At 39.8% G+C, this 21,585-nt stretch overlaps 2 protein-coding genes across 3 annotated transcripts; one reads left to right on the top strand and one right to left on the bottom strand.

Annotated features, from left to right (window-relative positions):
* Positions 1-175: 175 nt before the first annotated feature.
* crlf3 (cytokine receptor-like factor 3) lies at positions 176-15,256 on the bottom strand. 2 transcript variants are annotated; one of them, XM_067477865.1, is made up of 9 exons: positions 15,141-15,256; positions 9,419-9,546; positions 7,264-7,471; positions 6,879-6,966; positions 6,571-6,748; positions 6,227-6,455; positions 4,101-4,239; positions 3,913-4,025; positions 176-3,665 (listed from the first exon to the last, which is right to left on the bottom strand). In XM_067477865.1, the coding sequence occupies exons 2-9, from the start codon at positions 9,533-9,535 to the stop codon at positions 3,400-3,402; spliced, it is 1,338 nt and encodes a 445-aa protein (XP_067333966.1). In that variant the 5' UTR covers positions 9,536-9,546; positions 15,141-15,256; the 3' UTR covers positions 176-3,399. The 2 variants fall into 2 exon arrangements, with proteins under 2 accessions (XP_067333966.1, XP_067333967.1); XM_067477866.1 differs by lacking the exon at positions 15,141-15,256 and adding an exon at positions 12,789-12,830.
* A 115-nt stretch (positions 15,257-15,371) lies between these two features.
* Positions 15,372-20,497, top strand: mpv17l (MPV17 mitochondrial membrane protein like). Its single transcript, XM_067477868.1, has 4 exons — positions 15,372-17,212; positions 17,556-17,626; positions 18,257-18,286; positions 18,665-20,497. The coding sequence occupies exons 1-4, from the start codon at positions 16,906-16,908 to the stop codon at positions 18,878-18,880; spliced, it is 624 nt and encodes a 207-aa protein (XP_067333969.1). The 5' UTR covers positions 15,372-16,905; the 3' UTR covers positions 18,881-20,497.
* The last annotated feature ends 1,088 nt before the right edge of the window (positions 20,498-21,585 follow it).

Raw genomic sequence — 21,585 nt, 5'->3', positions numbered from 1 at the left:
TAACTGTAATTGCTTATGTGTTGGGTCATGGGGGGGATGCAGGGGTGGTGCTTCCCCCTCCATTTCAACCCCCTCAAAGATGGTAGTTACTTGGCTTATAACAATAAATAATATACCTGGTAATTATGGATGCTTTTCTGTAAATCCTGTAATAAATATGCACAATATACCATGATCTTATTCTGAGGGTTTATTATTCTGAAGTGAACAAAATATGACACAGTGAAACGAATGAGTGCAAAGCTTTGACTAGCAGACATTACTGTTCAAAGACTGTTAAACAGAGACTTCCATGTGGTTCAGTCACTTATGACTGAGAAGTTTGATGAGGTTCTGTTTACTGGTTTCAGGCAGTTTGTACCATCAGCTGGACCCATCCAAGGTTCAAGTGTCCTCTTCAAAGACACAACTCTGACCTCAGAGCAGCAGAAAAACAAGGAAACATCCCTGAAGAAATTGGTTACACAGCCGAAGAAAAGGTGCTGGTTGAAAGGGAGCCGCTCCTAAATTTAAGTGAATATATGGATATTTATGGATTTTCTGCTTTTCTGTGTCTTATTCTTTTTGAAATCCATTTTACAGGTCTCACTTTCCTTGTCTTTCTGCTGTTTACAGGGCTAACATCTCTCCAAACAATATATTTGCATCAACACACAAGAGGTTCAGTCATCTCCTCACATTAAACTCACCCTTATTAACGGCATGGACAGAAGTCACATTACAATAATAAGTCAGTAGGTGAAATAAGTGTTGGAGCATTGATGAGTCCCTGTCTCATTTGTTTGCATCGCAGAATAACAGAATAATATATCAGCATGAAAGGCTGCAGGTTCTGTTAGGGAGGCAATTAAATAAAAACTCTTGGACTGGAGACAATGTGACTGCAGCACAAGTTTGAGCACATCCTCATCTTTAGATTGAAAATTCTACAAGGGGCTGAAATTAATAATGTAAAAAAAAAAACCTCAAAGATAAAGCTGGTCCATTCATTTTTTAATTACTTTAATTTAATTTAACTAGAAGCTTTCTCAGCTTTCTTTATAAATGTATGTTTTTTTAGAGATATAATTAGCAGAAATTCTTCAGTAAGCCAGATCAGCTGCTTTCAAATTTGAAACACAGAAATTCATAAATCTCAAGTTTCTGATTGGCTCAGAGGTCAGAAGAGTCACAGTGCTAAATGCCTGTTCATAAACTTAAAATATCGAAATAAAAAGAATATGGCCATGAAAAAACAAAGACATTACCAAGAAGAATACAAGAACTTAAAGAGAAAAAAAATGTTTGTGGGACAAACATATCACATTAAGGGAGAATGTTTCATCCTTTAACCCTTTTAGGCCCACTGGTCTATATACTGCCTCCAAACATCTCTCTACAATTTTCCACTGAGCTCTAGATCTTACAGACAGGCAGGCGAGTCTCAGGTTGTTCTTGGAGTTTTGGCGACCTGTCCTTTTAAACATAAACGGGCAAAGACCGATAAAAAGGCTTTCACAGTTCAGCAGCACCCTTTAAAGAGGCAGCAGCAGATTGTAACACGTCCTTTGCTCTCCTTCTGCTCCCAGACTACAAATAGTAACAGTGTGTGTGTCCAGGCTGTGATGTTCTTCTACAAGATGCCAAACTGTTACTATAAAGCTAAGTTAAGACAATGCATAGATAAACAGATAAGTAAAATCTCTCCCCCATAGCAAGGGAAATGCCAAATAAACCAACGCTGTAAACGGTGCCCAACCCTGCGAGAAGGCCTGAGAATCAAACTAAACTAAACTAGAACAAAACATAGTAAGAGCCAAGAGGTTCCTAACGTCAGGCTCCCTGAGGACCTTGGTTGTCGTAGCAACGTAGGCAGTTTCTGCTCAGCTACTGAGACTGTTGTTTCATGTGCAGAGTGAAGAAATGCTGGACAGAGGATCGAAAGGGTGTGAAAAGCTTCTTTAAAAATCGGGATCAATCACGTTTCCGGGCAGAGTGACGAGTGAACTCTCAAGTCAGTCAGCGTTTTCACATGCACACAAGATGCAAAGGCCCCATTTCCAGATAGCAACAGTTTCAAGTATGAATATATTGTATTTTTTTTAAATTAAGCCTTTTGGAGATTTACTGACAAGCTTTCCCTAACAAAAAGACAGATTCACCGTTTTTCACATCTGTCTTAAAACAGGTGCCAAAATGAACACAAACTGGTTTTACTTGCTGTAAATCAGTTATACTGCTAATGCAGGGTTTCAAAAGACTAAACCTTAATTTTTCCCCTCACTGACATCTACTATCCAGGATTTATGTCTGTGTCTGGCTGTTGTGTAACACCAACACCTGCCACTGTCACTCCACCCTGTGTGTCCAGGGGGGCGGAGTGTGCACACAGCTCCTGCTCTGCTCCTGTTTTAATTACTTTGCTTGAAATGAACAAGGCAGAAACCATAGTGTGTAGTATCACTTTAACAGATGCTTCTAATGTAAGAAACAGGGGCCAAAATCCACAGTCGTCCATCTGTGAAAAAATGTGTAGTTTACATTTTTCTAAAAACAGTGTTCATAAACAGGCTCCAACCTTCCAAATTTAACAGAGTGCAGCCTTTTAGTACAAAATTCCATTTTCCTAACATTTCTTTCAATGCACATTAACAGGGAAACACTAAAAGGGAATTTCACTCTCACACTCTAACGTCTGGGAGACACTGTATATAGACAACTCAGTCTGTTTAAGCCTATCAGCCTCAGATACAGATTAGAATATGAAAACATGCTGTAAGTTTGGCCCCCATCACATGCAATGTAACAGCTTTAGGAGAGAATTGTACAGTGACACGTAGTCAGGGTCACATGTAAAAGGCCAATTAAGGGACATGGTCTGTTTTATATGAGATGAATTCATTGCAGTAAGTCCAGTAACTCCTTCCTGTAAGTGCATGTAAACCTGCTGAATCTGTGCCTGGGGAGACAAAGAAACCAGCCACTGTTTTTGACAAAGTCAAATAAAAGTGATACATTCAGTAGATCATTATTTAACACACAGAATATTCCACCTGAGCACCATAAGCTACAGTTTTTAAGTTTCATCTTTTTTCCCAAACAGAAATGACAGGTGAAAGATTTTGCTATCGTGGGCTGAGGGGCCATGCTTCAAATGGTGACAATGGCAACAGTTCTTTGTCGCTGCACTTCGGAAATTGTTGTTGTAGAGATTTGTCAGGTTGCCCAGATTGTTAATGATGAAAAATGTGTGCAGCTGCTGATGTTGAGAAATATATGTGAAAGCGATTTCCCAGATTTTTGCAACCGTCCTTTTTAGACATGTAAAAAGAAAAGGATAAGACATTTTTGAGCTGATGATGGAGCCTGTGTTAGGAGTCTCCAAACTCTGGCAGACTGGAAAATCCATGCTTTTAACTCCTAATAGACGAGCACTTTCCAGCCGGAGTGGGCAAATGAGCAGCCAAAGAAGAGGGAGTCCACCGCCTGGTCCACCAGCCAATCAAACACCACCTCCCGGTTTCCTGATCCAATGGTCACCCTCAGCTTAAAATTGCCGCCCTCGCTCAGGTGGTTGTTGCTGCTGGGGAAAAGGTTCACCACCTCCATGTCAAAGGTCACAGCAGAGCCCACCGTGATGGCGGGCAGCTGGTTGGTCATCTCTTTACCATTCACAAATACAGCACCTGAGACGAGGGACATAATTTCAAACTTCACATCACTTTATTGCGGTTAAATACGTACTTCTGAATAGGAGTCGGAAAAGTCACATTTAACAAAGGGACATGTTCTGTTTGAAAAGAAGTAGTTATAGCAGTTAGTGTTGATCTGCTGCAAATTAACTCGTACGTGTCAGATATGATGAAGGATCCTTAAAAATTACAAGCAAAAAAACGTAAGCCATGCTGAATCTATCCCTGTGTATCAGCGTACCATTGGTGGAAATGCAGACGGCCTGGTCTCTTTGAAGTGACTCTGCCTCCCTCCCACTGTCCACGCACACACCCAGACTGTCCCTCTGATCCATCTGACCTGCTGCGGAGATCCTATAAGAAAAGACAATTGTTAAGATGTCCATTCATGCGTTTTTTTTATTGTGTATCTTTGGGTGTTGTACATACTTGAAGGTCAGTGTCTGGCCACAGAAGTAAGTGGCTGTGTTGGAGTAGAGGACGGGGAAGCGCGAGTTGGAGGAGTCACTGCGTAGGGCAATGTTTCTCCTGCTGCTCAGAATGTAGCCCTCGGTGCCCGGACACCACTCTGTTAAAGTGAGAGATCAGACACACGCACACACAGTTGTAGTTTCTGACAGCTAAATAATCTCTACCCCACCACACTGGATAGCAATTGTTTATAGGTGATTTGAAAGGATGTGAATGGTAACAGCCATGTTTACAATTATTTTTTAGTGCTAAGATCAGAACAAACCAAATCAGGTTTAGTTTCATACAGTATGGTGGAGGCAGAAATCTCACAGGCAAATTCTGGGTAGAGACCACTGAGGCAGGGGTCACTGAGCTACATCTCCCTATCTTTTGAGAGAAGGGAGCATTTGAAACGAACAGAAATGTGTTTATTTTCAAACCAGTATTAGCATGTGGGCATCTGCTACAATAAATTACTTCTAATTTAAAACCCTGACTTCCTGTTTCTCTGTTTCACCGTGAACAAACTACATTGTTCACATACTACTACTACTGCATTGTACATTACCAAAGTTAAAACTACAATATGCAACGTAAACTAGTGACAGCATGAAACTCAAAATCAGCCCACTGTTGCTGTCCAGCTGCTTGGTTATGCTCTTCTGTCTGCTGTTCTCCATCGTGTTCTGCACAGCCTCTTGTGTATTTTCAAATTAGAATAAATAAGCTGTAAAACCAAAAAATGGAACAGAAATGACTGAAATTTTCTGATTGTTTACAAGTGCAAGCCTCTCTCAAACTCTGAGAATCCAGTATCTCAACACTGTTGCCAGTATTGTTCTGTGAGTCTGAGCCACACGAGGCATTGAAAGCACCTCTGCACGATAAAGCCACATTTGCACATGCACTGGAATCCTGAATCCCACTGCTTACAACCAGTTAACCTTTACCAAAGTTACCTTGTGGCCAATCATTCAATTTAGCTACAAGTTCATCTAGACATCAGGCCGAAGGACCAGAATCCTAGCAGAACCCGACTACCTATTCTGTCTGCTCTGATCCTCATCACAACAGAATGACGGGGACAACATAAGACGCTTGTCCTTGATCCTGAGAGCAATTCTCTTCCCAGATTTTACCATAAGATTACTGATATACTTTATTTCAAGTGATTCAAATGTAACCTTAGCACTATTGTTAGAGCTGAGATTAACTAATTTTCTTTCACCACTGGCTGGTTAATCAACTATTGAGTGGTTATAACTATAGATGATCTGTTATAGAGGATAAAGAAATTATTGATTAGGGTTTATATGTGCTACAATATTGTGATACCTGATGCAATGCATATTAAATAGTAATATTGATAACTCATGTTGCTGCATCCTAACGAAAAGAAAGCTCTTCCCGTAGTGTATTCATAGCAATAAGCATTTAGTCAACAAACTCTTAATTAATGATTAACACATACAAACAGTGGATTAAGACTATGGGCAAAGTTAACATGGCATGTTTATTTTTGTTTTAATGGTGTTTTTAACAAACTGCTTTTATGGATTTATACTCACTGAGTTTTTAGAGGGCATAACATTAATTTGTCAACCTGTGTTTCACTTCAGCTGGTCTCTGCCTTGTCTGTTGTGTGGCGTGAGTAGGAGCTGCCCCACCCTCTGATGGACACAGGGGCAGACAGTGGAGAAACTGCATCATGAATACCACATCTCTGACTTCCACAACTTCATAATTGCAAATACAAATCTGAGAATCTGTCAGCATCCCTAGTCATAGTCACCCGCAATGTAAAGTCCTGTATAGGTGAGGCAAGGGGTCATATCAAACAGAATCTGAGTAATGGTGTCAAACCATTGTGGCAGTAAAAGGAATTTGGGCCTGCCCTAATTTACAATAATGGGAAACAAGCCAATCAATGGAAACGTGGCAATTTTTACCATTAGCTACATATGGATCAAATACATTTAAAGAAACATTGGTTGTTTGAGTTACCTACTTTTCCACCAGGACTGGACATGGTCACGACATTTCAATCTTCGCAGCAACAGTTCCACCAATATTTAGAGGTCAGATCAAACGTCTTCACTTACCATGTGGTGCCAGTGTGGTGTATCCTGTCTGTGAGACGCTCCAGGGGCTCCATTCGCTGCGACCCTCCCCGCGGGCGCAGACCCTAAAAAGATATTCTGTGTGAGGGTCCAGGTGGAGAACTAGGAACTCACAGTCCCGACCAATGTAAGAATCCTCATACTGGCTCCCCCCACTGCCAGACCGCCGATATTGCAACCGATAGTCTGCTGCTGCAAAGTCCTCATCCACCTAAGGCACATAGAACAATAAAATTACAAATGATTTGTGTGGACATAACCATGTTTACCATTTATGGGAGCATCTTTTTTTGTATCTGCATCTCTTCTCTCTCTTCTTTGCCGACCTTACACCAGCGGACCAGAATGCCACCCGGCCTCTCCTGTAGCTCTTCTATCTGGACGGGGGGATGGGAGGAGACGGAGCCATGGCGAGACACCCGTTCCCTCAGCAGCCCCAGCAAGGAGTCGTCCAGCTGGGCTGAAACACACGGCACATCCACCAATGCCGGTACCTCTGGCAGACTGTGAAACAGTAAAGATTTCAATAGAGTGGTTATGTAAAAACCTTTATATAAGAGCAGCCATTAATTATAATTAATTAAAACAAAATCATAGAATACTGAGTAAAATATCAGGCAATTATCTGCGATACCTGTCCAGTTGGATATGCATGGCCTTCTTGGTGAAACTGCCCAGTTTGTCTTCCTTTTCTCCAAGACCACAACGTAGCGCTGCTTCCCCTGAGGTAGAGAAAGAGAGAGAGAGAGAGACTTTGTATACTTACAAGTGTGACTTCCTTATATGTGTTATCTGAAGTAAAATACTGTCTGGTATTTTTACAATGTGTGATTACACAGTATGATACACAGTTTTTTTAATTCCAGAACTTCATGACCCAGAGAAGTAAGAAGGAACAAGACAGCACAGAAAACAAGCACCATTTTTCTCCTGCCTGAAAAAAATAAATGTTTTGCAGATGTGTTCATGGTGTCTGTCCAACAGAGATGTGAGAGGAGGGTCGTATTTGTGGGACCCACCTTCTCTCAGCAGCTCATCTGCCTGGCCTACCCCATTCTCAATGAGGCTCTGGCAGTCATCTAGTGGTTTGACGCTGTTGGCCTCTATGGCGTCCACCTCAGCCAGGAGGGCGGCCAGTCGCTCATTCAGCAACCGAGTCGCTCCTGCCTGCAGCACGGCAAAGTGCCGCTGGAGGGTCTCACGGGCCTGACCTGAACTTCCCCGGATCTTTAGAAAAGTAAAGAGGAAGGAGATGGCAAAGTGCAGAAGTGAGCCTTTGAAAAAAATGGGATGAGTTTGAGGATATGTTAACAATTCTGGGGGCAAATAAGGCATCACTACAATGTCACAGTAGCATTACAAACAACAGCAGTCAGCCAGAAGCGAGGAACCCTAAAACCTCTCAATCAAGTCATGTTACCCACAAAAAGCTTTGGAAACACCGTCACATTGATGACTGAAACATTTCCAAACCTTCTAACCTTCTAAGCATCAAGCTTCTCAGCTACTAATGAGAACATAATGTTATGTATTTATCACATACACATAATTTTATCTTTTTAAAAGAAAACAAAAACAAAAAAACAGGATACTGTCGATCTTAGCCAACATAAAGCAGATAAAAATAGTAACAATGGACAATGATGAAGCTCTGAGGAAAACTATTTTTACTACTCCTACTGCTACTGCACAGAAGTGGTAGTAAAACTAAAATGACGATGATATGAGCACAACATTGCCACAAACTACCCTCACTGCGAGTAGTTGCTGGTAAAGCTCATGTTTCACTTCCTCCTTGCAACACATGCCTTTCATACACCATCTCTCACACACACTCACACACACACACACACACACACACACACACACACCGGAATTTCACAATGAGTATACTGAGTTAGTGTAAAGGTAGCAGCAAATTGAAGACTAACTGACAAATGCTACACTGATAAAGAACAGTATGACAATGAGAATGGAAAATACACACACTATACTTTTGTCAGAATACGCTCAGAACCTTTGTGTTGAGCAACACAGGACATGTTCCAAGGGCAACATCGCATCACTTCCTGGTGACTGCCAGTCCGACACAGACGATCATCAATATTTGAGGGTGGATAAACCAACAGTCAACTAAAAATATGACAAAAGCATTTTTCTGACATGGGAGGAGATGAGCTGACATCAGACAAAACAGAAACAGACAAAGAGTTTTCCCAAATGTTTGGACTCCTCCTTTTACAAAGACAAGATGGGGCAGTGATAGTATTGTCTGAGTTTTCAAACACACATTCTGCCATCTCCTTTTTTATTGTCTTTGTGTGTCCCAGTGTTTAATGTTTCCTGGATTACGATAATCTGGTTTTGAAGAAGCCCTGCAATGGGACACTTGAAGGCTATGCCCCCCATGGGATGGAGGAGCAGGAGTATCACGCACACAAACACACATTGTATTTAAGTTTTTTTTTTTAACACATTCAAAACTGTGCTCATTTTAATCTCTTTTGAGACAGATGTCCGTTGTATGTTTTTATTTTATCCATCCTCAGCATCATTGAGGTGGCGTCCAATTGGCCACACATAGCAAGATTCATAGAGTGCCATCTTCAAAGGCAACCGGAAGGAGTTAGATCAAGTATAATAATAATAGTAATTATTATTAGTATCATTGATAAGTTTCAAATAAGTGTGAGCCTCATGTTTTTGGACAAGGGTCTTGTCTCAGTCCTCTCCCCTCCTTGTCTTCTGATATCCTCTCCTTTAAGGCTTGCAGTGCATCCATAGAAACAGGAAACAGCATTGTTTACTGTGAGCAGCTGGACGGGTAAATCTAGACAGCAAGAGGAAGGAAGAGATAGCAGAGAGAGGGAGAACACACTCTCATGGGATAATTTTGGGTCAGGGGCCTAGTACACTTCACATTTCCCTGACCTGCTTGACTTAAGAGATAGTGTATTTAAAACAGACAAAAAGGGCAGTAAGGGTTAAAAAAATGGAAAACTGGTTGCAGTCATATATGCCATTGCCCTTTAGAAAAGAAGTGAACCAGAAGGAAAACCAAAAAGAGGCCACGCACAGGAATACAATCCGGTTTATACATTTCTAAACGATGGCACCATTCAGCCTGTTTACTTTATTCTATACATGTATACAGGTGTGGACAACCTGCTGTACCTGTTTGCGAGCCTGGTTGAGGCCATGCAGGCGCTGCTGGAGTTCACTGCGGTAGTTCTGGGCCGCCTCAATGCTTTCTTTTGCCTCCTGCAGCAACAAGTCCACCTCCACAGACATCCTCCAACCTCCTAATACACAAAAGAGAGGAATATTTACCAAACACAAGCAATGACCAGTACAATCTAACACCCGGCACAAACACACTCCAGTGTTTAGTGTCGCCCATGGCAGAAACGCCTCAAAAAGTCTGGACTCTTGTCCTTAGGAGTCGTCTTCATTTTCACTGCTGACTTTAAATGTGCGTACTGATGGAATTATTATAGACCATTAACATTATTTATGTAAATACAAACAATATTAACACAAAGACAGACAGCAAACCAATAAGCCATTTTCTTTTCATATTTTTTTTTTGTCCTTTCGCCTTATCCCGTGAGAATAATTACACTAAAAGCTAGACTGATAAATGAGCCAGACTGACATCTGTCAGCCTACAATAGCTTGTTGCTAACATTTTAGTATTGCCTTAAATTCTGCCTAATATGGAACATGAAACTGAACAGAATGCAAACATTGATGCTACACAAGTCTCAAGGTCATTAAAATTAATCTTCATCACTGTGTATTAAAAAATAGACCCAAAAAAATGATGCAATGCTAAAGATCTATTTTACCTAAATGAAACACTGTATAATGAAACTACCTCATACCTAAAACAAACAGCTAAACTGGACAGTGTTTATTGGTTATATTTAGCTATTTACAGCACTTAGTTAAGATGACATAAACAAGCTATTTACCGAAGTGAAAACCCTTCAAGGGTTTGCATCAACCATCTTTCATGAACATCTCCAGACAACCTGTGTATGACTTTAAAATATAGCACTAGGTGGTATCAAAACATTGTAACCGTGAACATGATAAAAGCAGGAATTACATTAGGTCCAAATGTGTTCAGAAATAGAAACAAATTACTTAAGCTTAATCTTTTGAACACAGGGTTCTAATTTAGCCACATATTTACCTGCTGATTGGGAATTAATGCTGTTCTCTCTAGTGTTTGAGGTTTTACACAAAGGTTTAAACGGCATGTGCAATAGGTTTTGCATAAGTAACATTTATGAAGCTAACCCTGTTAAAAATGTAAAATACATAAATTAATTCAGCTGAGTCAGTGAATGAAGTTCAATGAAGAATGTGAGATTTTATGATGAATTGAACCTTTGGTGACAGACTCAAATACAGTAGCCTAAGGCTGCTATACAGTGTCTACAGTGAAAATAATGCAGCGTGTAAAGAATAAAAATTGATATGGGGCCAAACATTTAATACCTTGCACCCTCCACAAAAACTACAAAGTACAACATAGCATGCAGAGCCTTCTAACTGATAAAGGATATGTTGCAACAAGAAAACCACTTCCTCCAGCTACTACTCAGCTAACAACACACACCACGTCATGATTGACTTGGTTTCAATACTCGGCATCGTGCAATTTGACTAATAACTGACCCCTAAATACAATTCAGAGACACTTTGTGCTGTGGCCACAACACAATACTTACTAATACTAATACACACAAACTAAAAGCAGCATTGACCCCAAAATAATACTTTGCTTTTATTGAAAGTAATAGAATGTCAGTTTATGAAGCTCCTTCCTGTTACCTTTAAGATTCATTAGCAAACATCACTGAAATAATGCTGCTGCTCTACTGTGTTTGGTTGTTTAGGCTGAGGGTTAAAGTCATTTGCAGTATGGAAAAACCGACAGCACTGAACAATGTAACATCAACATAGTTCATCTACTTTTAAAACAACACTGATAACGCCATAACACACACAGACACAGTGACAAAGATTTTCACAGCAACTCTACATGACTCCAACAAAATTCTTAAAGTATTAAAGCTAAAGTACTTTTGATTGGGTTAAACGAGTCAACAAGTACCACAGCTGGAGACTGAAGCCAGTCTGTTAAACCTTAAAGTGCTCGGTGGCTGAAGGACTAGATGCTGGCCTGTAGCTACAATGCCATTCGATGTCCAGGACACAAGATTTTCTTAACTGCTTAGTAATGGTCCTCCAGTAAGTGTATTAGGGAAATTCATTGATACATTAAAAAGAATTTAGGGCTCATTGAAAGCTTTGTTGTCTGCAGTTTACAGTAGGTGTTGACTAACAATTGTGATTGGCAGTTTGCTGGCCTGCTGCTTTTTAGTTTTTGGGGTAACACTGAGTCTTCGGCACTACAGCTAAGGTGCTAAGGGAGTTTGTCTAATCAAACCCTCAGCACAGTTTATTTTAGCATAGCTAGTGTTAGTAAATGGTCAGTTGCTTCTCACTCACCCATTCATACACACACATCAATGATGGCAGCGGCCTTACAAGGTGCTCATCTGCCCCACCGGGACCAACTTAGAGTTCAGTACCTCCCTCAGGGACAATTTGACATTACACTTATAGAAGAGTTAAACAACAGCTAAATCTTTGTGTCTTAGCATTTAGCACATAGCTGAAATCACTTGGCAGTGTGTAACATCAAGTTATGTAGTCCAGTATGTAGCAGGACGGATGCATAGCATAGGCGTTTTCAGTAACGTCCTAGTCAGGCTGTAATTCAGAGCTTCAAACCAACTATAACTATTAACTGACTTTAGACAACTACTACTTTTTATCCGTTTTATACTATACAGTGTATACCTTTAAATAATATGTATTTCAACATCATTCATTTATTTCATTTCACTTTCACACAAGGGTTTTAAAAGCAAACATTCATTAAATGCAGCAATGTACAAATATATCACTACTGACACACTTTTCTGGCTTTGACAGCACGGCTGAACTGAACGTCATATAAAAAACTGACACAACAAGATAAAAATCTGTTCACAACACGTATAAATAAAAAATGAAAATGTGATGAATTTCCTTGTACACTAGCTTAAAAAGGACTTCCTGTCACAGATGTATATTTCTGATAAAAACTGATTATTTAACTGAAACAAATCTTTTTCATTAACAATATGCTGAAACAAATAAAGGTTATGCATTTGTCCTTGGTAAATTTTTCTATGATTAATCACTTATAATAATAATAATAATTCCATATACTATTGATCATACCTACTGCAGGATTCTCATACTGGTTAGTGGGAATAGTGAGCATAAATTATATAATATTCTAAATTCAATACAAGACACTGTATGATCATAGAGACCAAATGAAATGTATGAAATCAAATAAGTTACTAATGCACTGGACTACAAATCTGTAACTTCACACAGCAGGTGTATCATCTTCTATTATATCAAATTAATCTTTTGCTCGTCCTTCTCAAAGCTAAATCTAGCGACACTACTGTACCTGGCCTCCTACTCCTACTGTGGTCGGCTTTGCTTCCTTGACTGCATCTAAAGAGGAAGTTGCTAACAGGAGTTATGCTTCTGTCACATACAGTATGCAGAGTATTGCTGGGTGACTCAGACACAGCATACTGCTGTAAATGTTGTATCTCAACATTATATGCAAAATAATATGTTAGAAAATATAGTGTACTAAAAGTAATTAAGTACAGGATAGATGCATTTAATTACTTTCTTGACCTGTATTTCCCATCTATACAGTAATAAACAGCTTTTTGACACAACAGCCAACAAAAGAACCACGTGACTCACCCTCTTATTGCTACTCTCCTATAGTAAGTGATCTTTTTCAGTGTTCATTTCACCTTTATAGAAAGTGCAACTCGCTCTGAATATAAAATCTATGCACCATGATGTTTTCATGTACAAAAAAAATTATATAATTCACAAAATTATGATTTGATGGTCCTGTTGTAGGGCTGCACTTAATGCTTTATTTTACTTCTAATTAATCTGCATATCTTTGTCTTGATAAATGTGAGCGTTGTTAGTCAAAGAAATGTTAATTTATTGATGTATAATTTCCTTAAGACCCTGATGTTCAACTGCTATTTGCATGTTTTTTCTGACCGGTTGTAAAAAGGCCCAAATTTAGTGCTGTGTATATCGATCTAAGTCTTTACATCTGGGAAGCTGAGAGATGAATTATTTTCACTAAAATGATTATTCAAAATAATCAAAATAGGTACTGACAGACGTTGCAGCTGATAAAGTAAGTTTGTCCATTGCTTACAGATGACCTTGTTCACCAATATTTGATGTACAGCACACATCACTAACATTGGTCCTCCTCTCTCTCACACACATCTTTCTGCTAACAGAAAAGCCACAACAGCAGTAGCCTTTAGTCCAGCCATTAAAAATTACCAACAGCACAGCTTTTCTTTTTTTTTTATCCTCCAAAGTGAGTGCTTGCCTTTGAGATTGCTCTCACCATCTCTCTCAATCTTCTCAATTTAATCTTGCAGTTAATAATCCCTTTTTCTCTCCATAACCTACTAAAGACTTTAAGTGAATGCATGGCACTTAGCCAAGCAAATGTCAAGCTGGTTTTGCTATAGCACAGAAAATCTCTATCTCTGTCTATTTATATCATATGGGTGTGGCTAGAAATAAACTGTCATCTCCTGATGCCTTTATAATGTATTATGCCTGTTATGTAAATAAGCAGCTAGAAAATGCAGACGCCAGTGTGCTTTGTGAAGAATTTAGGTCATCCTGCATGGAAGGATCTCCTACTGTCCTGTTTCACAAGTCCCTCGAAAAGATGTGGTTCCGACACAACAAAGTCCTGACTGGTCTTAAACTTTACATGAGGTGAGCTGTTGGTAATCACATGAAAACATAAAAGGTTTATGACCTACTTTGAATTTTAAAAGTTTTATCTTTCCATAGACTTAACAGAAGTTGCATGCACTTCCTTCAGGCATCCTGAGCTTGTTCTGACTAATAGGAAAATTATGAAAGGCACTCAAGTCCAAACCCACATTATTCTGGTTACAGCAGACCACTGACAAAACGATACAACAGGAGACAGACATGTCTAAACGGGCTCCTAATAACTTCCTTATTTTGGAGTTATTTTCATCAAGTTAAACCCCCACCCTCAAGCATTAACCCTGAAAGATTTGTCTTCCTTAACAGTGCGGGTAGGTAAAATGCCTATTTGCATATATTCGTGTTGGAATCTCACCAGGATACAGTTCAGTGGGTCTATCGCAGAGAATCTGGTACCTACCCGGGGTGTAGAGAGATGTTATCCCAAACTCTATTCAGAAAGGTCTTATTTTTAAACTGGCCATACTCTCGACTAAATCTGATACACAATAATAACAACACAGTAAGTTCTCCTAAAAAAATAATGTATTTGGGTAAATTCGGGCTTGAAGCCTTTCGCTAAACAACACTCGAATGCATATAACGATGGCAACAACAGATAGTATCCACCAGGACTTATTGTGTATTTATATGGAAAAAGATCATCACAATAACAGACGAACAAACGAAAAAAAACGTGTCCGTAGCAACCGTAGAAGTTGTACCAATCCGTTAGGGCAAACTTGTTTTGTCATGAAAGCCACACTTTGCTAGTTAGCGGGACATTAGTGTCACTTGAAGGTGTAAAGCGTTTTAAATCAGGAAAGTTGGGGCTAGCTTGGGTCAAAAGACAACGAAACTCGTCTTTCTTCTCGGAGACCAAACCCAACATCCGCATTTACTATCAAAACCATATTATAGTTAAAAGTAAAGTAAATTTCCCGCTTTTATGTTGAGAATTTCTTTGGAAACGTACCTGTTTTACTGCTTTCTGATGGCCATTTAGTCCCGAAAGTTGTGAATCAAATCGAAGCCGCCACCACTGCACCGCTCTGTTGGCTGAAGTTTTGCTCAAGTCCAAAAATGACACTTCCGAGGGTTTAATTGCAACAACAAATCAGAGTCAAGATCTTTTGGAGCGACATGAACACCAGCCAATGGCATGGAGCCGTGCACCGCCCTCCCCTCTCTGGTCGAAGTGTGACTGATGAAATGATTTGAAGCGAGTCCAAACCCAAGGCTGGAGCATAACAGGCAACTGCTGGGGCCTGAACACCCAGCACCATAAAAGCCTCAATTTCACTCGATCTCAGTTGGTTCTGTAAAGTCTGGTTTGTCACAAATGTGTTTGGCATTTAAACTGGAAAATCACATCATCTCTGCTCTTTTAGAGCAGCTTTGTAGCAAAGTCTAATTTTAAAGGGACCATAGATAATTTTCGTTGATATTTTGATCATTTGTTCATTGCATACATTTTTTATTGGTCAAGTAATTATATGGTACCTAAAGTTCCAAAATGCACAAATAAACTTAGAAGGCTTAAAAAAGTCTATGACTGTATGTTCATGTAACTGGTATGAACATTAAAATGCACTGAACAGCATTTGGAACTGGGCAAGATTGAGCTTTTTCATCATTGAGATTAAAATAAGACCATCAGCCATCAATGTAATTATCAATATAGCCTATAGGTCCGCAAATAATTTTAGTTTTTAGTTGATTGAACATCCAATGTGTAACATGTTGGAAAGTTTACCGCCCATATTAACATTATCCAGTGTCTTGTTTTTTATGACCAACTGTCAGAACTGAGTGCAGCTGAGCCTTGGCTCTAAATTAGAAACGTCTCGAAGAAGATACTAAAACAGAAGCAATGTTCAGTGCCAAACGATAACGACCTCTAGTGGTGTAAAAAAAACACCAGTTTGCACTTTGCAGCTGGACGCTGACCTTGTTTAAACAAGTGTGTTAATTTGCATACAGGGGCTTTACATTTTAAGTTTGAGGCTGATTAAAAAGCGGTAACAATCCTTCAATCTGCCCCAAAAATGCACCTTCTCCGGCTTCTCACATTTTAATATTTGTTAGTTTCCAGTGCCTTTTTGACTGTTGACAGTCTTGTTAGTGACAACGCACACTGGATGAAAGCGCATCGGGACAGAGCTGCGCAGCGGATTGCTGCTGTTGACATCAGTGACGTAGTCGGACAGGGTTGGACGTTTCAGCGGCTCGGGACAATCCGTGAGATTAGCGCCTGACTCGCTGGATTTGTTAGAGAGGCACCTGATTCACCAGAAGTGACACGCCGACCCAGAGAGCTGGACTTTATTCTTTTGTTATATCTAACCGTTTCGATAAGATTACTTTTTTGTAATCATCGTACAAATTTTACGCTTTCTTGCATAAACTACTATTGGAGAAGCTCTCACCAAGAGACTAAAGTGGAGCAATGGCACATTTTACGCATAACGCACGAATGCCGTCCAGGGTGTCTGCAGAGTCTACCTTTCATTAGTCATCTGAGTTCTGATAATGTGTGATATTCTTGCAGCCAGTGAAAAGGTCTAATCCCTCCCTGATTACCGCGCACAGATGGATTGCTCAGTGGCGGCCAGCCCGTTGGCATCAAGGTCTACTCAAATTAATTTACCCTCCATGCATACGTCTTTAGCTATTTAGAGCAATTCAGCAACATTTTGTAGACTTCAACGGGGTCCCACCGTGTCCCCCTCGGGGCCAAAATGAGGAGAGTGGTATTGAAAGAAGCCGCCAAACGATTCCCCTGGCTGGCCAATGTCACTTTGTACGGATGCTTGTTCGCCGGTGGTGACCTGGTCCATCAGCTCCTTGCCCAAAAAGAGCGGATAGATTGGAAACACACTCGCAACGTGGCCATCGTGGCAATCAGTTTCCATGGAAACTTTAATTATTTCTGGCTACGAGCCCTGGAGAGGCGGTTCCCTGGAAAGTCTGCCGGAATGGTTTTCCGCAAGCTGCTGCTGGACCAAAGCTTCGCATCGCCTTTGGCCACCAGTGTTTTCTACACAGGTAAGATTTCGTTGTGTCAAATCAACAATACACACACCTTATGCCTTTGATAAAATTGAATTTTTATTTTAAATATATATATTTATATTCAAAATCTATATAAAATGTATATAGCAACATAAATTCTCATAAAACGCAATTTCTCAGGTAGACCAGTTGTGTACACAAATCTTCAAAGTAAAGAACAGCCTACAATTAGGTAATATACAAACACTGCAGCCAGTATAAGGCGTTGAAGCTCCCTGTCATAATTTCTCGCCCATAAAGTCACATGTTCCGAGGTGCAGAGTGTTTAGATTGTGGGTAATCGCACACTTGAGTAAAACTCTGCTGTTTCCTGCAGGTGTAAGTTTCTTGGAGGGTAAAGAAGACATCTTTGAAGATTGGAGGGACAAGTTTTTCAACACCTGGAAGGTAAATAAGGCTCCAGTAGCATGAAGCGAGGGAAAGCCCCCCCGTTACACACGGTAACTGCTGCTGCTGCGAGCTCACAACAGATTAACCTAGATTATGCCACTGCCACGGACAGAAGGCTCGGGAGCAAGCGGGGTAATTCAATACGTAACTACTGCAAGGGGATAAAAAGTCGAGTTTCAGGACGCCTAGGAGCTGAAATCCTGCAAATCACAATGTCCTGCTGCTCTGATAGTATAGAGATATATAGAGAAGTGTTTTTGAAACCACGTCCAGCTGACATTGGACGAGACAATGCTACAATCAATCATACCGATACAATTATATCCAAAATTCACTCCCAAGTCCCTCTTGTGACAGTTTATAAAAACAACTTGGATGCTGCAAGCCAGGAGCAGTGTGATGCTCCTTTGCTTCCAGGATAGACACAGAGTTTAAAAGATGGTTTGTGGTATATTTAAGAAGTTTCCAAACCTAACGCACTTTCCAAGCTACAATCCTCATCTTTCGATTTTTAAATTCAAAATTGATCTCCCATAATATATCAAGGCAGTAAAATACAGAATGATTGTGCAGATTTTGAGTCTCTCTTCAAAAAACACTTAAGTTATGTCATATTTTCACTTTCAGACTGGACTTATGTACTGGCCATTCATGCAGGTAACTATGGAAACAATTTTTAGTCTTATTGTACAAGAACGATGCTAAAATTCCAATTATATGGCTATAACTTAATTGTAAATGAAGGCTAATTATTATCAGAAACTCAACTGTATTTTAAAAGGTTATTTCAAATGTGCACATTATATGTACAGTTTTCTTATAAGATATAACATTTTCTTTTTAAATGACAACATGCAAAACAAACAATGAAGAACATTGTTATATTTTTTGGACTGTTTCACTTTGACAGGTCATGTAGGTATTTGTGTTTTGTGACATTTTCGACCTGTGACAGTGCATTTATCATCACTGCAACTTTTCCTGTTCATTTCCCCAACCTGTTCTCTGGCCTTTCATCTTGCTGCCTTATCACAGTTTCTGAACTTTGTCCTGATGCCGTTGTACATGCGGACGGCCTTCATGGGCTGCTGCGCCTTTCTCTGGGCCACCTTTCTGTGCTTCTCTCGGCAGAACGGCGATGGCACTGCTGCTGTTGCGTTTGCCTTCATCATAGACCCTCGTAAGACTCTGGAGGAGATGCGTGAGGCCCGGTTAGCACGAAAAAAACAAAAGATCCAGAAGGAAAACTGAAAGGAGGGCGAGCAGGAGGCCTTTGAGCTTGACCTTTGCTAAACTAGTACCCACAAATTGAAACCACTCTAGAAAAACTGAAGAACATGTCAGTAGTTGGAAAGTATGGATGGCCAGTGTCACTATTTTTCATATACGCACACAATTTACTGACTGTTACGGATTTTGAACTATTAATAATGTAATATTAATAATGTTGTATGTATGTATTCTCCTTGTGTGTTGGATATTATTACATTTGATCTTTTCTATGCCAAAGCCAAGAAGTATTTACCATATACTGGAAGTGCTGTGGCCCTATAGCTACTTGAGAAACATTTGGTTTTAAACATTTAGTTTTTTACAAACCCTGTCTCCTAGAAATGATGCTTATATAGTACACCTTCACCGTCAAGTCCATTTTAGGTGAAATTGTGACCCGCTTTAGGTAAATGTGTAGATATATTTGTACCTATGTTCTACCTATGTTCATACTGGGTATACAGTACCAGTGAAAGTTTGGACACCTTATTCTTAATGTTTCCCTTCTAAAATCATTTTATAATTACATTCAGGGGCTTGAAGCATTTGGTAAAGGCAGGAAAAGATCCCAGTCTTGTTCAATATTGAAAACATTTTTAATAAAAAAAAGTTTTTCCTCCCACAACCTTACTACAAGTCGAACTCAGAAGGCAAACTGTTTCTCCTCTCTCCTCCACCTCCCTGTTAATTCAATGTGAAGGTAGTATCGTGAACTTGCCAACAGGCAGCACTTTTTTATTGTTTGTGCTTATAATTTTTGTTATGATGTTTTGGTTGTGCTATTGAATATAAAAACAAGCAGTGAAATTCCTTAGCTCTGTTTACAAGGCTTGATACTTCTGCTTTACACCAGTGAGGCCTTCTCTTGGCACTACTCTTTCTCTCTACATACATATGTGTGTGTTTTTTGTGTTTGTGTGTGTGCATATGACAGATCTGTGCACTAGTGATGGAGCATGTGGATTGCAGGTAGACAGTGTGACCTCTGACCCTACAATCCAGAAGGAAAATTCCCCAGTCAAATATGCTGCTAATGCATCTTCCCTCTATAATCTTCTATAGTTAATGTAAGTGCCACAGATGGGGTCTTAAAGGGCCCAAAAACCTAAAACACAACATGATTATGTACCGAGGTCTAAAAAAAAATCATAGATTTAAGTTTATATCTTCCAATGAATGAAAGCCTATTTCTACCAGGAAAAAACACATTCAATAAAATGAAAAACACAAGATTTATATAACCTTAATTTACACAGGTAGGTTGGATGAGCACACAGAAAACACTCTTTTCCAACAACATTCCAGTTAAATGTGAATTATATAGTGTAGCAATGCTTGTGTCTAGTAAAATTGATCGGACAAGTCACAGCAATGAGATGGGGTTGTTATTCTGACTAGTGCAATCTCATAATTTGGATTGGCTTCCTATTCACTTGAAAGTCAATTTTAAGATATTATTACTTACATTTAAAGCCCCTATTGTTCTGGTCTGGCGTGACAGGGTCTTTGCTATTATTGCCCCTAAGATGATATTTGTGTTATATTTAAGCTCCAAATTTTTAAAACGAACATAAGACTCACTTGTTCAATCCGGCATTAAGCGATTCAGACTGTTGTTATTTTTATTGTTTTATTTTATTCTTCTCTTTTTAATATTTTAATGTTTTATGTTTTTGTAAAGTGCTTAGGTCAATCCCTGATTGTTGTCAAGTGCAATATAAATAAAGGTTACATTACATTACATTGCACTAGAATAATGGAATGCAACCACAAGGGGTCACAAGCTAGTGTCTTCATACAGGTATGCCAGTCCCAAGTCTGGATAAATGCAGAGGGTTGTGTGACGAAGGGTATCCGACGTAAAACACGTGTCAAATTAAACATGACTTAAATCATGACTTCCACACCGAATCTGACTTCCATGCTGAATCTGACTTCCATACATAGGTTGCAGCCCTGGTTAAAAACGACCGCCACCAGTGCTGTTGACCTACAGGGTGCCGGTGAAAATTGGGCTACTGGTGGTCGAAGAAGAAGAGGAGCAAGGTGTATTTGAGGGCAAAGAGAGAAGAGGAAAGCTAAGAATGTAGGACTGACAGTAAGGACTTTGAATGTTGGCACTATGACAGGGAAAGCTTGAGAGTTGGTTGACATGATGCAGAGAAGGAAGGTGGTTATACTATGTGTCCAGGAGAAGAGGTGGAAAGGTAGCAAGGCTAGAAGCTTAGGAGCAGGGTTCAAGTTATTTTACCATGGGTCGGATAGGAAGAAAAATGGAGTAGGAGTTATCCTGAAAGAGGAGTTTGTGAGCTGGAAATTCAGGGCTTTCAGTGTTAGTGGTTATGCCCCACAGGTATGATGTGAGTTAGAAGAAAAGGATAAATTCTGGAGTGAGTTAAGTGAAGTGATGCAGTGCATCCCCAGAGGTGAGAGACTAGTGATTTTTGCAGATTTCAATGGACATGTAGGTAAGAGGTGATGAGAATGTGATGGGCAGGTTTGGTCTTCAGCACAGGTATGCAGGACAGATAGTATTGCACTGTGTCTTCGTAGATTTAGAGAAAGCGTATGACGGGGTGCAGAGAGAGGAGCTGTGGTATTGTATGAGGACGTCTGGAGTGGCAGAGAAGTATGTTAGAGTGGTGCAGGACATGTATGAGAGCTGTAAGACCGTGGTGAGGTGT

This window comes from Channa argus, chromosome 15 (genome assembly GCF_033026475.1).
Source record: "Channa argus isolate prfri chromosome 15, Channa argus male v1.0, whole genome shotgun sequence".
Taxonomy (NCBI): domain Eukaryota; kingdom Metazoa; phylum Chordata; class Actinopteri; order Anabantiformes; family Channidae; genus Channa; species Channa argus.
Note: the sequence above shows the minus strand (reverse complement) of the source record. Positions and strands in the feature narration are given on the sequence as shown.

What these genes read in the sequence shown, in the direction of transcription:
- mpv17l (XM_067477868.1), top strand. Translation starts at nt 16,906, where the DNA reads ATGAGGAGAGTGGTATTGAAAGAAGCCGCCAAACGATTCCCCTGGCTG. An exon ending in AGTTTTTCAACACCTGGAAG is followed by an intron (nt 17,627 to 18,256) that starts GTAAATAAGGCT and finishes TTTCACTTTCAG; the next exon opens with ACTGGACTTATGTACTGGCC. An exon ending in TGTACTGGCCATTCATGCAG is followed by an intron (nt 18,287 to 18,664) that starts GTAACTATGGAA and finishes GCCTTATCACAG; the next exon opens with TTTCTGAACTTTGTCCTGAT.
- crlf3 (XM_067477865.1), bottom strand. Translation starts at nt 9,535, where the DNA reads ATGTCTGTGGAGGTGGACTTGTTGCTGCAGGAGGCAAAAGAAAGCATT. An exon ending in TTCTGGTCCGCTGGTGTAAG is followed by an intron (nt 6,456 to 6,570) that starts GTCGGCAAAGAA and finishes TATGTGCCTTAG; the next exon opens with GTGGATGAGGACTTTGCAGC. An exon ending in CGTCTGCATTTCCACCAATG is followed by an intron (nt 3,666 to 3,912) that starts GTACGCTGATAC and finishes CCCTCGTCTCAG; the next exon opens with GTGCTGTATTTGTGAATGGT.